Source organism: Schistocerca cancellata, chromosome 1 (genome assembly GCF_023864275.1).
Source record: "Schistocerca cancellata isolate TAMUIC-IGC-003103 chromosome 1, iqSchCanc2.1, whole genome shotgun sequence".
In the NCBI taxonomy this organism is placed as follows: domain Eukaryota; kingdom Metazoa; phylum Arthropoda; class Insecta; order Orthoptera; family Acrididae; genus Schistocerca; species Schistocerca cancellata.
The window spans coordinates 26495645-26514772 of NC_064626.1; the positions used below are offsets into that span (position 1 = coordinate 26495645).

Below are 19128 nucleotides of genomic sequence, written 5' to 3' on the forward strand. Positions count from 1 at the left end.
AAGGGGATTTATAGATATAAAAAACCTACATTATGGACAGGTAGACAATTTAAGAAAATTCTTTCTAGAACGAGCAGAAACTAGCAAAATACACAAAGCAATCACTCATATAAATACATCAGCTACACCATTGCAATTTCATAACCACTTCTACAACCCTTTAGATCACATAACATCAACAGATACAAAGAAAGTAAATTGGAAAAAGAAAACACTACACGGCAAGCACCCGTATCATCTAACACAGCCACACATAGATCAAGACGCATCCAACACATGGCTAAGAAACGGCAATATATACAGTGAGACGGAAGGATTCATGATCGCAATACAGGATCAAACAATAAACACCAGATATTACAGCAAGCATATTATTAAAGACCCCAATACCACAACAGATAAATGCAGACTTTGCAAACAACAAATAGAAACAGTAGATCACATCACAAGCGGATGTACAATACTAGCAAATACAGAATACCCCAGAAGACATGACAATGTAGCAAAAATAATACATCAACAACTTGCCATAAAACATAAACTAATAAAACAACACGTTCCCACATACAAGTACACACCACAAAATGTACTGGAGAATGATGAATACAAATTATACTGGAACAGAACGATTATAACAGATAAAACAACACCACATAACAAACCTGACATCATACTCACCAATAAAAAGAAGAAATTAACACAACTAATTGAAATATCCATACCCAACACAACAAATATACAGAAGAAAACAGGAGAAAAAATTGAAAAATACATCCAACTGGCTGAGGAAGTCAAGGACATGTGGCATCAGGATAAAGTCGACATTATCCCAATTATACTATCAACTACAGGAGTCATACCTCACAATATCCACCAGTACATCAATGCAATACAGCTACATCCAAACATATATATATATACAACTACAAAAATCTGTAATTATTGATACATGTTCAATTACCCGAAAGTTCCTAAATGCAATATAACATATACCATACAGTTACAAGGAAGTCACGCTTGACCGAGGTCCGCGTCACGTTCCATTTTTAACCAGACTTAAGTCTGAGAAAAAAAAGTCAATAATAATAATAATAAATATTTATAGAGGATGTAATCATATTGGAGTACCATTGCCCACCTCAGAATCGATAGTTGCTCCTTTAGAGAACGACTAGACTGTGTGTCAGTGGTTCATGCGTGAACTTTAATTGTGGGCAGTAGTAATACGACCACTGAGTGGTTTACGTAAGGCTAACTGTGGCGTTGCCAGAAACAGTTAAAACTTTCGCTATAGTAGTTACAGCAGAAGTTATATACAGAATTACTGTCCAGTCTCATAGTCCATACGCTGTAGTACTGTAGGACGTATTCAGAGCTCAGACATCATGAGGTGTGTCTCACAGAAATTCATCTCCCTGCCAACCAAGATGGAATCCGAAAATACCGATCAAGTTAAAGCCGGTCTGCACTTTCTCGCATGACCTGAAAGGCGCTGTTGAGGGCAACCAGGTTTATGCAGTATTTCTGAACTGCTGGGAAGAATTTGATTCTGTTCCACACTGAAGGTTATTAACAACAGCAGGGTCGTATGTGGCATCAAACAAAAATTGTAACTGGATTGAGGATTTCTTTGCAGGCGGGACCCAACATGTTATTTTAAGTGGAGAGTCATCAACGGAAGTAGAAGTGCTACGAAACTGATCCACTTTTCGCGACTCTGGATTGATCTCAGATGTTTGTGACAAATGAAAATTTGTGACGCACTGGGGCTCGAACCCAGACTTCCCACTTATCGCGAGCGGTCGCCCAACCACTTCGGCTACCCGAGCACGCCTACATATCTCGTGGCGTCCACAACCCTTATACTCTTACAGGGACAGACAAATATTTTATCGTCAATTTAGCCTGCTGAGTCATGGATACGTTTTTGATGATTGTAATATCTGTGTTAATACTGTGTCTGTATCTTCAAATTACAATGCCCGTGGATTTGAGTTCCAGTTCGGCACAAATTATCATTTGTCACAAACAGCAGACGTCAATACGGATTCTGCAAATCAGTTTCGCATTATTTACGGCAACTGTAATCGTCAGAATAGTCTCTGTTCAATCAGACATGCCGGCATGTCGAAAGGACATTGTAATGTGAAGATACAGATACTGTATAAACACAGACACTGTAACTATGAAAAAAAGGAAAGTTAGCCTCAAGTATGGCTCGGGGATGTCTGTTCGAGACCTTTTATCAAATACTACGGAACAAATACTCTACAAATATCCTCTCAGAGCTTGATAATGTTAGGCAACTTGTTTTAAATGTTCAGAAATAATTTCCTGTTTTGTCTCTTTGTCCATGTTCAGCTGTTTGTTTATGTTTGATACGATCAATATTTCTGTATTCTTTACATATAATCTATGAATGAAAGATGTGGATCAACTTAGGCTACCATATTTAAGACTCAGTTTCTCCTCACGTACCAGAAGCGCGTGACCTATTGTGAACTTCAGATTCCATTTCCCGGTGTCCTTTCTGAGCTGCATTTTCCTCTGCTCATTGTGTGAAAGCCCTTGGTTCGATATTTGTACACCAGATATTGGGCAGTGCACATCACTTATTTGATCTGTATGTAATTTGCTCATTTGTACCAGAATGACTCCTTCACCCTGCACTCAAATATACACTGTTTCAGTGCTTCTAGACGGATCAGTATTCGGACGTGGGAAGTGTTCTTTGTGGCCAATGAGCGATCTTACTGACTGTGAGCATCCGAGCATGATCCTACTTAGGTATGCAGAAGTACTTCTGTGAGGTTTGGGAATTAGAAGAGCTGTACTTTCATAATTTTAGCCGTGAGGGGGAATCACGAGCCGTGACTCGCTAGCTGAGTTGGTTCAAGTCCCAAACTGACACATGATTTTAATCCGTGAGGAAATTTCATCAACTAGTATCATCGCAGCCCTGGAAAATTTCAACAGTTGTCTTTCCTAACCTGAGTTTTTAGCACTCTACTTAAATTGCAGCTCAAATTGTGTTAAATTTTAATTTGTGCGTAATGAGTTTCGTCAAAGGGTTAAACTGTAGATTCAACAGAGATAAACTTGTCGAAACGTTTAACAGGTGTCTATTATTTACAACCAAATTTCAGCTAGCTAGTGATCTGCCTCCAGAAGACAGAGACCATAAGAAGACAGAGACTATATTACTGATCGAAGTATCGCGATCTTATTTTTGCATTACTTCCATTAATTGAAACTGTGTTTGTTATGACATATCTTCAGAGCTCGGAACTGTTACTTGGGTGTACACACAACTAATGATGCAGTGTTTGTAAAAGCACGCACGTTATGTGGTAGACGCAGACCGAATGAATGTTCAATGTGCACGAGGAAGCTAATGTGATATTGATAAATAGTTTTTTGTACTACTGCGTTTAACTACAATCCTAATTTTTTTTTAATCGGCTCATTAAATACTAAATTTATTGTTTGCTAAATGGTTCCTTAAAAGATATGTGTTGTCTAACTTATTTTTGCTTTCGTTTCAGATGGTTCCACTTGTTACTGTGACATCATCCATTAATAAGATATGCAGGATGGACTCTCATCAAACTGAAAATACCCAGAATTACATCACCGTCATACCTATTGAGTATCCGAGAAGCAGGGTGTACCCTCAAACACAGGAATATGTGGTCGATCAGTACAGGTAAAGTTACAAAATTGTTAAGGCATTCGTGGCCACTTGTTAATAAACTGCCTGTTGGCTTCTGTTCTTCGACCGACGTTCGTCTGATGAATTTCCTGACATTTCGCCAGCACGAGCGGCTGCCATTGTCAAAGCTTCACCCTTCATTGCTGGTGGTGGTCTGGAGTCGAGATCGCGGCCGCAGACTGTATGTACCTGGCGCGCCAACGTTCGAGGGTTTCTCCACGTTCATTTCCGGTGCGGTTCTCCTCTTGTTACCTGCGACGGTCGTTCGCTTCAGCACGGGAAGCCAGGATCCATTTACCTTGAGGCTTTCTTCTTTCTTGTTGAAGCTATTCTCGTGTTTGTGTGGCCCTATAGCTCCTCTGAACGAGCGGGTGTGATAGCTCTTCTCTACAGACAGAACTTCCGTGTCGGACTCACACAGCGCTGCCACGGCGAATTCTCCACCTTCCCCAACCTGCAAAGCCGTTGAGTTCTGTGATCCTGGCATTGATCGATAGTCCAGTCATTCCAACATAAATTTTCCGCATGTGCATGGTATGCGGTGTAATCTCGACATTGCAAGTTGATCCCTTTTCTCTTTTGCTAATCTGACACACTCTTTGATCTTCTTAGTCGGTTTGTAAATAGTCTGTACGTCGTGTTTGAGCGATATACGGCCGATTCTGTCCGTCACTCTGGAAATGTACGGCAGAAAGCCCGTACCCGACATTTCTTTTTCTGATTTGTCACTTGGCCCGTGTTTGGCTCTGTTATACTTCTAATATAACTTGTGGAGTACCCATTGCTCCTTAGAATACTTTCCAGGTGTGCATTTCGCGTCTGAGTTGCTGCGGCTCATATTTTCGTCTTGCTCGCGTTACGAGCATACTGATCGTGCCTATTTTCTGGCTTCGGTGGTGAATTGATAGTTTGTGCAGGTATCGGTCCGTATGTGTACCAGGTTTTCAACATCCCTTGTGACCAGCACAACTAGAAATGGCAGTTTTTTTACCTTTTCTATTCCATGGTAAATTTTTTGTTGGCATGGAGGCTGTTCAGGTGTCTTAGGAGTCATCGAGCTGTTCCTCACCATGGCTCGACACAACTAAGGTATCACCGACGTATCTGTACCACACCTTAGGTTTGCAAGGTACCAAATCCAATGCTTCTGCTTCGAAATGTTTCATGAAGAAGCTGGCTACCACTGGTCTAAAGGAATACCCATGGCGACGCCTTCCAACTGTTTGTAGAAGTTGCTATTCTGCGGGAAATAGCTCGTGCGAGACATGCATGAAAGAGCTTTGTTATGTCTTGGGGGGGAAATGCAACCCATGTGCTCCACAGAGTCACCGAGTGACACTTCCGTAAAGAACATCAAACCTGGCGAAACACTTGGCCTCTCTGCTCCAGTCACGCGTGGGGAAGACTGGTACGTACACAAAGGAATCAGGCCATTTCACAGAGAAGCTGAAGAAACTAGAAGGTGCGCAATTACTGGAAGGAAGAAGACGTTCAAGCTATTAACAATTTTAACGCCGGCAAGAGTGTATCGGTACTGCCTGCCGATAAGGGGATGCGACAATCGGCCGAAGATTATGCGCAGAAGATCCAGGACCTATTAGACCCGCAGACGTACTGAAAACAAAGCGCAAGTCTGACGTAGCGTATCACACGGAATACGAATCAGTTAATCGAGGCGACTGCTCTGCCAGCGCACATACGGAGGAACCTGCGCTACACAGACGCCCTATCACCTCGGCTGTATGGATTACCTAAGATCCATGAGGATAACGTTCCACTAAGACCGACTGCCAGCGCTCCTGGCTCACCCACGTATAAACTGGCAAAACACTTGGCCTCTCTGCTCCAGCCGCACGTGGGGAACACCGACACATGCTCAAAGGGCTCAGGACATTTCATTGCTAATCTGAAGGAACTGAAACGTGCACCAAACGACGTTCTGGTCAGCTTTGGTGTTGTTTCTTTGTTCACGAAAGTTCCACTTGCTGACACTCTGGAGCACGTCGGTTCCATTTTCTTTCAAGACATCACAAAGGTCTTTATGCACGTCTCACCACGAGCTATTTCACGTGGAATGACAACTTCTACAAACAGCTGGAAGGCATCGCCATGGGTCCTCTTAATCCAGTGGTGGCCAACTTCTTCATGGGACGCTTTGCAGCAGAGGCGCTGGACTTAGCAGCTTGTAAACCTAAAATGTAGTAAAGAAACGTCGTTGATACCTTCGTTGTGTTGAGCCGTGGTGAGGAACAACTCGGTGACTTCGTAAGACACTTGAACAGCCTCCATGCCAACATAAAATTTACCATGGAATAGAAAAGGCCACAAACTACCATTTCTAGACGTGGTGGTCACAAGGGATGTTGAAAACCTGGTTCACAGCATGTGTCGAAAACCGACATATACGGACCGAGACCTGCACGAATTATCAGATCATTACCCGAGCCAGAAAAGAGGCACGATCAGTACGTTCGTAACACGAGCATGTGAGCCGCAGCAACTCAGACGTGAAATGCAACACCTGGAAAGTGTTCTGAGAAGCAATCGGTACTGCACAAGTTATATCAGAAGTATAACAGAGTCAAACACTCGCCGAAATGACATCAGAAAAAGAAATGTCGGCTACGGCCTTTCTGCCACACATTCCGAGAGTGACGGACAGAATCGCACGTATAAAGCGCAAACACGGCGTAAAGAGTATTTACAAACCGACAAAGATCAAAGAGTGTCTCAGATCGGCAGAGGGGGAAAAGGGACCCACTTGCAATGTCGGGAATATACCGCATACCAGGCATATGCGGAAAAGTTTATGTCGGAATGACTGGACGACCGATCAACACCAGGATCACAGAACATAAGCGGCTTTGCAGGTTGGTGCAGGTGGAGAAATCGGTCGTGGCAGAGCACGCGCTGAGTGACGCCGACCGTGTAATAAAATTCACCGACACGGAAGTGCTGGTTATGGAGAAGCACTGTCACACCCGCTTTTTCAGAGAAGCTGTGGAAATACTCAAACACGGGATTAGCTTCAACAAGAAAGAAGAAAGCTTTTCACCAGAAATGACTACGGAGAAGCCGTCGGACGTTGGTGCGCCAGATACATATAGTCTGTGGCCGGGAGCCCCACTCCAGTCCACCACTAGCAATGGGGGATGAAACTTCGAGAATGACAGTCAATCATGCTGGCGGAACGTCAGAAAAATCATCAGACGAACGTCGACTTAAGAACCCCAGACAGAAGCCAACAGGCAGTTTGTCGCAGGTAGAGTTGCGAACTGTGCAGATTATGTTACTTTCAACTATATATGTAAATATCCTTCTTTCATATTTTTTTGCAAACATTTTCCTGCTTCATATTTTGATATTACATATTTTAAGTTATTATCAATATTACAGTTATAGATACAAATCACATAAGACGAAAAAAATTTCTTTTATCGTCTCTAAAAGAGAGATGGGCACTTGGCTCCTGAACTGATTGAAAGAGCCAGATCTTTATAAAGACTGGATGATGGATGATTAAGAAAATATGAGTGGTAGCTCTCCTGATTTTATATGTCTCTGGTGACTGGTACGAGCGGGATGAAAATTCCACTGTAGGCTGCTTCAAAGGCGCCCCACCCCACATCCTTAAGAAAACGTTTCCAACGCTACAAAAAATGTGTACACCATGTGCACATGTGGATTTGCATGCATTACGAGTGCCTAAAGCTTTTCTCTTCCACGAAAACAGAAAACAAAGAAAGTCCCATTTTTTTTCGATTTATTGGCTGGTGGGTACTATCCATTCAGCCATCTCAGTAGTAATACTAATTATGACGACATGAAAGTAAACACAACGCTTTACCCAGTCTCCAAGAAAAAAAAAGAAAATTTCGACCCAGCCAAGAATCGAACTTTAGTTCCTCCGCTTCAGAAAAGGTCCCCGACTCGATATCCTTGAAGAGCTGGATATTTTCAAACATCTGTCGCTTAAATACGGCTTTGTTCTTAACGAACAATTGCAGTTGCGCAATAAAAACTTCTTTCAGTGTTTAGAGCCGTTACTTACAACGGCTTGACTTTCGGAATTTTCCTCACAGTGGCGTCGGTAATGTCGGTTTCCCTTATTCAACTGTCATTGTCAGTCTTCTACTTTGTTTAAAACTACCTGTAAAGAGGCTTATTTACTATTTTTGCATATTTTCGTATTGCCTGTTATCTGGGTAGGCCTACTATATGTTACTAAAGTATACCTTCAGGTATGTACGGGCGCTGATGACCGCGCAGTTGAGTGCCCCACGAAAAATGGTTCAAATGGCTCTGAGCACTATGGGACTCAACTGCTGTGGTCATCAGTCCCCTAGAACTTAGAACTACTTAAACCTAACTAACCTAAGGACAGCACACACATCCATGCCCGAGCCAGGATTCGAACCTGCAACCGTAGGGGTCATGCGGTTCCAGACTGTAGCGCCTAGAACCGCTCGGCCACCATGGCCGGCAGTGCCCCACAAACCAAACAACAACATCATCATCATCATCCATCAGCTATGTAATTTTGCTCTTAGCGCAGATATTTGAAAGTTTGCCGCTTGGTTACTAGATGGCACTACTAATCCTCGTGCCCATCTCTTGGCAGTGTCGGCTTACATGCCGTTTAGTCTCATACCTCTTGCGCTGTGTCTTTGCCGGTCTTAGCGGACTACAGGAGTTAACTTGTGCTGCCGCTTGCAACTATGGTTTAACTATTCTGTGATAACTGTCAATCTGTTTTATTATGACCTGTATTCTTGACTCATGGAACAAAAACATGTCATTTGACGATAGCACTGTTGCTGAAAATTTAAAAGTTGACATGTGATTTCACGTAAGTACAGTTTTCTGGTTTTTATTGGAGAATTTTCACATACAGGGTGTTACGAAAAGGTACGGCCAAACTTTCAGGAAACATTCCTCACACACAAAGAAAGAAAATATGTTATTTGGTCATGTGTCCGGAAACGCTTACTTTCCATGTTAGAGCTCATTTTATTACTTCTCTTCAAATCACATTAATCATGGAATGGAAACACACAGCAACAGAACGCACCAGCGTGACTTCAAACACTTTGTTACAGGAAATGTTCAAAATGTCCTCCGTTAGCGAGGATACATGCATCCACCCTCCGTCGCATGGAATCCCTGATGCGCTGATGCAGCCCTGGAGAATGGCGTATTGTATCACAGCCGTCCACAATACGAGCACGAAGAGTCTCTACATTTGGTACCGGGGTTGCGTAGACAAGAGCTTTCAAATGCCCCCATAAATGAAAGTCAAGAGGGTTGAGGTCAGGAGAGCGTGGAGGCCACGGAATTGGTCCGCCCCTACCAATGCATCGGTCACCGAATCTGTTGTTGAGAAGCGTACGAACACTTCGACTGAAATGTGCAGGACCTCCATCGTGCTAGTACTGTAGAGCAATGAGTCGCATGTCAACACAAGCACCGAAGTCAACATTACCTTCCTTCAATTGGGCCAACTGGCGGTGAATCGAGGAAATACAGTACATATTGACGAAACTAAAATGAACTCTAACATGGAAATTAAGCGTTTCCGGACGCATGTCCACATAACACCTTTTCTGTATTTGTGTGTGAGGAATGTTTCCTGAAAGTTTGGCCGTACCTTTTTGTAACACCCTGTATGTGACTTTGTGATGTGTATTACCTGCACCTTGTAAATTTTTCTAGTTAACTTTTTGCATTCTGGTGATGATAGTCTTAGAGCTTAGTCGTGGAGTTTTGTAAAAGACGTTGTGTGGAACCAGTTGGCTGTCTGTTACATTTTATGTAATCCTTCCAGTTATTTCTGTATTCTTTAATCTGCTCATTTATATTTTCCACTCTCAGTTCTTTTCCGAGCCCACATTCAATCTCCCGTCTGACAGAATCTAGCCAGCTACTCTTCTTAGCTGTCGAATCACCAGTGCTTATATTCTGATGGGAACAAGTGCTTCTGCTGTGTTGTCCAGGCAAGATCTTCAAGGTCCAGGGAGCACCAGTGGATTAACAATAAGCTTGATCATGTGGACTGCGACACCGTCCTGTACCGCAGATGCTGTGCTGAAGGAGTTTTCGTCAGGGTTGTCAATTCAACAAAGAATTTTTCGATACTACTATCATTTACCTCCGCGAAATAATCAGTAACTCAATGTTTTGTTTACGGTTCAATAAAGGTTACTGCTAAAGTCAAGTACTGGTTTAGTTCCTTAGTTGGGACAACGGGATCAGCTGCAGCGTCTGCTTTGCCTACTCTTCCCTAGAGCACAGAAGCTTTTCCATAGAGCATCCCGTCTTTATGTTTTTGAGTAATGTATTTCCATATCTTTGTTATCATTTCTCTCAGACTGATTGACTCTGCTTTCTGCTCGTAATCAGTTTTATTTTCCAGGATAGGAGTTCGTTTGTAAGCCCGATGTGCAGTGTCTCCAAGATGCATGCACTGTTTTCGCTCTTCCATTAGCCAAGGTGCAGGTTCGCTTTTCCCTTTAGGTTTCCGGTCGTTGGTGGAGCATATTTATTGTGTAATAGAGTTACTTTGGTAGTAAATCAATGGAGTTGGTCTTTCACATTATGTATGTTACACAATTTATTCCTTGCATATTTTAGAGAGTAAGTCCTGAATATTATGTTGTAAGCTGATATTCCCGGGACGAATTTCTTTGCTTGTGGATTTCGTGACAAATATACATGGTTATTCTAAATGATGGACCCATTTTCAAAACTTCATTCTTATTCAAGTACAAATCCAAAATGAACAAGCCTTATACCAATGAAAAGAGCAAGTTTCAAAGTATTTTTCATAATGTTTGATATCAACTGATAAATTTAATAATTTGTAATTAATTTGTTTTTAATAATTATTTAATAATTAGAAATGTGATAAATGTTCAATGTGGCCACTGTTGGCAGCACGTCAAACATCGACGCGGTTACCAAACTTGTCTCAACACACACGAGAGCTATCTGCTGTTACTGAGTGCACGGCAGCAGTGAATCCGTCAAAATGCGTTGAAGGTGATGGCCACCTATGTTCTACAGTAACAACACAACAGACACATTGGTAGAACTTGTGGCTGCATGAATAGACAAGTTCGTGCCATCACCCTCAACTGTGTTTCATTTACAACAACCAATAAGCAATTTTTTTAAATATTATAAAGCCGCTCACATTAAATAATAGTATGGCATTGGATGTCAGCTTTTAAAAATGGTTTGCAGAGAATACCATCCTTTGTCTATAGCTGAAGAGACAGAATTTAGTGTATATACTTAGCACAGATTATAATTAACCAAGTCGAAAAACTTTGTAAAACTCTCTAATGCCAGTTTGCTATTTTGTCAGAAACTGACATTTTGAGCCCGTGTTTGTGTACAAAATATATTTTGTCTATTACATGGAAGATTACAGCAACAAGCTGCTTTCTGCAATGCTATTTATTTATCTAAACAGCGCCGTTTCCGGTTTCGAAACGACAGGTTCATCTTCAGACGGCTAGCTCACCTTTTACATTTGATTTCGCCGTTTGTTTCCCCAACATACGAAACTTCTTTCGGGTGGTGGTGCCGATGAAAAATCCGCGCCATTTTGTACCAGTGCAGTTATGGTTGTAATCAATCAGGATCTTTATATAGAATCCTCCATGTGATGAAACTTCTTAGTGTGTGAGTGGTGGCTTTACATTATGTGCACATATATGTTGCAGTCAAAACCCGTTTTTAGTTAGAACGCATTCTTACTAGTTAAAACTAGTTTTACTGAGCCACTTTGTCAAAACGCGTTTTGCTATTTGAAGCTAGTTTTAACCGACGTTCGCTTTTGACCAGCAGTAAATTCTTGTTGTAACCAAGGCTATCAGTATCAACTAGTTCCAACTAGTAAGAACGCATTCTAACTAAACTAGACAGAACTAGTTTTCACTAAATTTATTTAGGGGCAAATATTAAAATTAAGAGCAACTACGTGTTGATTGAAATAAAAAACAGCATTTTTGTATTGTGAAATGCAATATTTATTGGAATATTGATCATACAGCCAAACACATTGCAGATAGTGAAAACAAGAAGGCGCCGACACGAAATTGACGAGCGTTGCTGCAAACTGGATGACAACGGGAAAAATATAATTAGAGAAACGCGTGTGTACTGTGAAGAGTGCGATGTTGGATTGTGCGCAATACCGTGCTTTAAGCTATACCATACAAAGAGCCATTTCTAATAAATATTCTTCAAGAAACTGTGGTTCCTTGAGATCTACCACTAAAACCCTTCCTCGTTATATAAAAATCAATAATAAATAATGTTTAATTCTGCATAAGCGTTGCTACTGTGAAAACCTTCGAATTGTTAGGTATTCAGTTGTTAGATAATCACTTGCCCCCACAACAATCGCACATAAGCGTGTCAAATACGCCGCTACAATAAGCGCTAGAGGAGCGGAAAGAATTACACGCGCGGGAACAGTTCCGGAAAAAAAAAAAAAAAAACAAACAAAAAACGGCGCCAAGACTCCCCGCCTGAGCAGCGCTGCAGCGGCCGACAATAGCCCGCCATTGGGCTATTGTCGCCACAACCAACAACACACGGTCAAGGGATTAAGCACGCGCAGATCAACTTGTACGTATTTATCATGGGAGGTCTAAATCTAGAAAGACTATGGAAAGAAGAATTTAAGAGAAGGGTGTTATAATGGAGAAAATGGTCAGTAGATTGCAGTGCAATAAAGCAGCTGGGGTGGATGAAATTAAGTCAGAACTCATCAAATACAGTGGAATATGGCTACAGCGGATAATTGAAATGTCCTGGGAGTCGGGACGGTTCCATTAGACTGGACAAAAGCAGTAATCACACCAATCTTTAAACATGGAAACAGAAAAGATTGTAACAACAACAGAGGTATCTCTTTAATCAGCGTTGTGGGTAAAATCTTCTCAGGTATTGTTGAAAGGAAAGTGCGAGTATTAGTTGAGGACCAATTGGATGAAAATCAGTGTGGGTTTAGGCCTCTTAGACGTTCTCAGGACCAGATCTTTAGCTTGCGGCAAATAATGGAGAAGTGTTTCGAGTGGAACAGGAAATTGTATCTATGCTTTATAGATCTAGAAAAGGCATATGACCGGGTTCCTAGGAGGAAGTTATTGTCTGTTCTACGAGATTATGGAATAAGAGGCCAACTTTTGCAAGCAATTAAAGGTCTTTACATGGATAGTCAGGCAGCAGTTAGAGTTGACAGTAAATTGAGTTCATGGTTCAGAGTAGTTTCAGGGGTAAGACAAGGCTGCAACCTGTCTCCACTGTTGTTCATATTATTTATGGATCATATGTTGAAAACAATAGACTGGCTGGGTGAGATTAAGATATGTGAACACAAAATAAGCAGTCTTGCATATGCGGATGACTTAGTTGTGATGGCAGATGCGATTGAAAGTTTGATAAGTAATATTTCAGAGGTAGATCAGAAATGTAAGGACTATGGTATGAAGATTAGCATCTCCAAAACGAAAGTAATGTCAGTGGGAAAGAAATATAAACGGATTAAGTGCCAAATAGGAGGAACACAGTTAGAACAGGTGGACGGTTTCAAGTACTTAGGATGCATATTCTCACAGGATGGCAACATAGTGAAAGAACTGGAAGCGAGGTGTAGCAAAGCTAATGCAGTGAGCGCTCAGCTACGATCTACTCTCTTCTGCAAGAAGGAAGTCAGTACCAAGACTAAGTTATCTGTGCACCGTTCAATCTTTCGACTAACTTCATTGTATGGGAGCGAAAGCTGGGTGGATTCAGGTTACCTTATCAACAAGGTTGAGGTTACGGATATGAAAGTAGCTAGGATGATTGCAGGTACTAGTAGATGGGAACAATGGCAGGAGGGTGCCCACAATGAGGAAGTCAAAGAAAAACTGGGAATGAACTCTATAGATGTAGCAGTCATGGCGAACAGGCTTAGATGGTGAGGTCATGTTACACGCATGGGAGAAGCAAGGTTACCCAAGAGACTCATGGGTTCAGCAGCAGACGGTGGGAGGTGTCGGGGCAGACCAAGGAGAAGGTACCTGGATTCAGTTAAGAATGATTTTGAAGTAATAGGTTTAACATCAGAAGAGGCACAAATGTTAGCACTGAATAGGGGATCATGGAGGAATTTTATAAGGGGGCTATGCTCCAGACTGAACGCTGAAAGGCATAATCAGGCTTAAATGATATTGATGATGATGATGATGATGATGATGTTATAGATTGAAGAACACGACAAAAGAGGAAACCACTAAAATATTATGACAAAAGAAGCGTACGATAAATTAGTGGACGAAATTGAAAAAGCACAGTCAGCTGAGAGAAAGACACAGAAGCAGTACAGAAGATTAAATCGATTCGGGGTTATTGATATTTGTGGGGCCTGGAAGTTAGTGACAAGAAAAGAGCCTGTGAAGTACTACTTATGTGTCGAAGAAATTTTCGACATTATTGAAGCAGCTCATCAGGCCGTTGGTCATGGGGGTCGAGACAGATTAAAGGTTGAAACTTCAAGAAAATATGCAAACTTAACAGTGGAGATGACAAACATTTATCTGTCTATGTGTGAAACTTGTCAGCGCAAAAGGAGCACTAAGAAAAGGGGGCATGTTTCGAAACCTATACTTCATTCAGAAACAAACAGTCGTTGCCAAGTTGATCTGATCGACATGCAAAGTCGTGGATTTAACTATATAATGGATTTACCTATATAATGGTGTATCAGGACCACTTGTCAAAATTTGTTTTGTTATATGCACTGCAAAGACAAAGGTGGCAGCGGAAGTGGCACATCATTTAGCAGATATATTTTTTGACATTTGGTGCTCCTCGTATTGACAACGGCAGAGAATTTGTTAATTCTGTCATAAACGAGCTGGCTGTATTTTGGCCTGAGTGCAAACTGGTTCACGGAAAACCGAGGCACAGCCAAAGCCAAGGTTCTGTTGAACGTGCCAACCAAGACGTTGAAAAAATACTGGCTTCGTGGGTGGAAGACAGAATTACCACCAACTGGTCAAACGGTCTTCGCTTTTTACAGTTTATGAAAAACCGGACATATTCTGGTATCAAGTAAATACTTTACAAAGCTATGTTTGGCACAGAACCACGAATAGGGCTTATGACTTCGAGTTTGCCTCTAGATGTTACTAAAGAGGTACAAGATGAAGATGATCTTAAAGAGGCTTTAAATAAAATTAATGTGGTAGACGCAGTAAATGAGACACCTGATGAACTGGAACTATCACACGACTCGGAGGAGACAGCGGTTATGGCTAGTAGCAATGGACAGATTACAGCTGCAGCCAGACAAGAAGATGCAGAAGCTTTGCCCATTGCAAGTATACAGTCTCCAACAACAGCAGCAGCCAACCAAGAGGATCTAGAAGCTGTAAGTAGTACGAGTGCAGAGCCTCAAATAACTACAGCTTGTCACGAAGATCCAGAAGCTGAAGCTATTACGAAACGACTCAAATACGAACAGATAGAGAAAACGCGCATGAAAACTTGACGAAATAATCCAAAAGAATGAAGATCGCTTCAGATTCAATATACGCCACTGTAGAAATAACTGACAATATAATTATACCGATTCCTGTTATCGACAGAGCAAAAGCAGATCTCCCCAATATTATTGGAGTTGTTCTTCAGAAAGATGAACAGGGCTTGCACAAAACTGGAACGAAATATGGGATACTCGACAACTTGTATTGCAGGTATGTATTACTGAATTGATTTCAATAATTAAGGACAAAAGTCAGACATATTCGTTACTTCATTGATTTAATGCTCTGAAAATGTTGCTAACTATTCAATTAATTAATATTTTAAGTTTTAATACTTACATTGTAATATATTTTATAATATGCATTAAGTACCTAATCGCCTTTCAAACAAGCTAATTAAAAGTTCTCGTCCAGATCCGAATTCGACGTGTCCAAAGAGAAATTCTTGCTGCTTGAAGACGTGCCAGAGACAAAGGGATGATTAAGAACTGCTGCCAAGATGGCAGCCGTAGGATCAGGGCAAGGATTTGTTCGCTGTGTGTGTAAGAAGGCATGTACTGTATTTCAAAAAGGTCCTTTTGCAGGAAAAAAGGAAACCTTTGAAACTCAAAGTGTCATGACAGTTAGCCTCCCAACAACAAAAAATCGAAATTTAATTGTTAAATTTTGTTGGTACGTTTCTCTTTTATTAAGACTGTTGCACCTTTTGTCAAATGTATGAGTAATTAATATACTTTACTGTATGATTATTTTGTTTCCACTTTCGTAACTAATACTGTTAACATGGCTCTGTAATGTTCCTTAAAATGTTTCTTCAGTGTATGGTTATTTTTGTGTTACTGCAGTTAATATTAGTGTCTTAGAAGTATGATCAATATTCTCAATAAATATTGCATTGCACAAAACAAAAATGCTGTTTTTTATTTCAATCACCATGTAGTTGCTCTTAATTTTAATATTTGCCCCTAAATAAAATTAGTGAAAACTAGTTCTGTCTAGTTTAGTTAGAAAGCGTTCTTTATAGTTGAAACTAGTTGGTACTGATAGCCTTAGTTACAACTAGAATTTACTGCTGATCAAAAGCGAAAGTCAGTTAAAACTAGTTTTAACTAGGCAAAACGCGTTTTGACGAATGGCTCAGTAAAAACTAGTTTTAATTAGTAAGAACGTGTTCTAACTAAAAACGGGTTTCGACTGTAACATAAAAATGTGCATTATACAGTTTTCGGTGCTGCAAGACGATAAGCTGCGGGCTCTGGTTCATAATGGCACGGATTCTTCATCGGCACCACCACCACAAGGAAGTTTCGTCAGCTGGGGAAACAAAAGGCGAAATCTAATGTAAAACGTGAACTAGCCGTGTGAAACCTGTCGGTTCTAAACCGGTAACGGCGCCATTTAAATAAATAAATAGCATTGTAAAAAGTCGCTGGTTGCTGTAATATTCTGTGTAAGAGTCAACATATATCTCTTATGCCCAGTCTGCATCATGAGTTATTTGATAAAATTAAAAATGATTTGGCCACCCCAAAGGCAGCCTGCCTTTCGTCCGATGCATGGACGAGTGTAAATATCATTAGTTTCTATGCACTCACTGCGCACTTCATAGATGAGAAGAGAGAACTTTTGGAGTGCTCACAATTCGAAGACGGACTCAGTGCAGAAAACATCTCAAACTGAGTTAAGTCTGTTATACCAAATACAATATCAATTTTAAAATCACTTCCATAATAACAGAAGATGCGTCAAATATGAAATTAACTGTCATGCTTCCACATAGCCACACCTTGCACGTTCCGTAAACCTCACTGCGCAGCACACAATTCGGAGGTCCGTACAGAAGGCCGTTGACGATGTCAAATGAGTTGTTATTTTTCGGAAGGAGAGACCCTTTGCTATAAGCAAACTTTCTGAAATGCAAGAAAATTAAAAAAAAAAAAAAAAAAGACAGACTGAAATTGAAACAAGATGTCGCAACCAGATGGAATTCTACTTACGAAATGTTGCATAGATTTACGTTAAATAAAGGGCCCATAATTTCTTGCCTCGCTACTTTAGGTGGAAAATCGATCGCCTTAAAAGGCGCAGAATGGGAGATACTGCAACGGGCTTTAAGGATTTTGAAAGTTTTAGATGAGGCAACCAAAGAATTATCCTCTGGGAAAACAGTCCCACTTTTAAAAAGGAAAATCTTGCCAAGATTAATGGAGCGGTAACTTAAATCTTTTAAAGATAAAAATAAAGAATATCCTCAAGAAGTAGAGTGATTGGTTCATAAATTGCGCAAAGGGTTATCAGAATAGTTGGGTGTTATCTCCAGGCAGCGTTACTGGGCACGCGATTCAAAGGCGAGGATTTTCAGACGACAAAACATTTCAGTACTGCTGCATGAAGCATATTGTAAAAAGGAAAGCGTTGGTTGTTCTACAAGAAAAAACAGAGCTGATTTTTCAGCCGGTTACCACTGTGACACATGACACTTCTTCTGTCTGGGAGGAGTTCAATAAAACTGTTGTCAGTTTCGAGCAAGTCGCAGCTCAGAAACTGTGTCAGTTGTCGAGCAGGACAAATATTTAGTGGAAGGAAACAGCGATTCCTCAAACTGGTGGGAAACAAGAAAATTGCTGTCGCCGGCGCTGTATCAACTGGTTCTAAAAGCATTATGTATCACAGCAACATCATCAGTGGCCTGTGAACGAATATTTCCAAAAGCAGAACAAATGTGCACCAAGAAGAGAAAGAGACTCGCGTCATGTAAAATGGGTCCAATTTTATTTATAAATGACAATACTAGTTAATGTTTCTTTTATGGAAATGTTCCCATGAAGTAACTGACTGTAAGTGATAACTGCAGATACATTTCAATTACAGTTGTTATAACTTTTATATTTTTTCCAATAAAAGCATCAAAATATAACAAGAATCTGTCTTCATTCTTAAAATTTATCCACTTTATAAAAAATATTTAAGATTTTGTTGTAATATTTATAATTTTTACATCAGATGAAATTTAGAGCTATCGTATCTGAAAATTACGAGGGACATAACACAAGATTATTACTTATCTTTATATGTTCTTTCAAAATAGGAGCAAATCATATAAAAATACAAGTTTAGTGGCCTGAATTAAAAAAGGCAATGTACTTTCCTTTTACTTATTCCTGTGAGTGAATGTTGAATGCTGAGTCATGAAAAAGAGCTAGTTCATTCCAGTGAGTGACCAGTTCTGATCCGATCTCTGAAGAGAACTGTTTTGCCCACCTCTATTTTAAATACCTAATTAGATTTTCCTGCAACAAATTGAAATGTTAGTTAAAGAAGCTTTCTGTAACGGGGTAAACTGGGAAAAACCCGGGAGATTTTTAGGAGTCCGGGAATTTTTCATTGTTTTAGTTTACAGTTAAATTTTTGTATTTTTGATTGGTAAGAACTGATACTGTTAGCAAATAATTTTACTGTATCCCGCTACTGAAAAATAACACTCCAGCGATAGAACATAAACGAGAGGAAAAAATAAATAAAACTTAAGTTACAACAACAAAACAGTGTACACAACACAGGCGTCTGCCAACAGCAAAATGTGTCAAAGGCTGTAGGATGAAGACTATACAATACTTCAATCAACAAACTGCTTCCTACGAGCGTGAAGTCGCAACTGTTTGCATTAGGTTCGTTTCAGCGGTTACCAGCGAGCTCATGCGCATGTACAGTTTATTTGCGTACGAGCACTACCTTTTCCCTCTTCTGTCTACTTACAAAAAATTTCACGCGATGTTGCCAACACGTGATTATTTTTTCCGTCAAACCAACACCCAAAACTCCCTCAAAATGAAATATCTTCGTATCTTCTTGCAAAAATAAAGAAAAAGAAAC

At 40.5% G+C, this 19128-nt stretch overlaps 1 protein-coding gene across 4 annotated transcripts in view; it reads left to right on the top strand.

The window, feature by feature from the left end:
• Window positions 1–19128, top strand: part of LOC126164839 (putative FERM domain-containing protein FRMD8P1) — a 390611-nt gene that overhangs the window by 134099 nt on the left and 237384 nt on the right. For all 4 annotated transcript variants that reach the window (XM_049920272.1, XM_049920271.1, XM_049920275.1 and 1 more), the window contains one exon: window positions 3546–3706. In XM_049920272.1, coding sequence (XP_049776229.1) covers window positions 3546–3706 — 161 coding nt within the window. The remainder of the gene's footprint in view (window positions 1–3545; window positions 3707–19128) is intronic.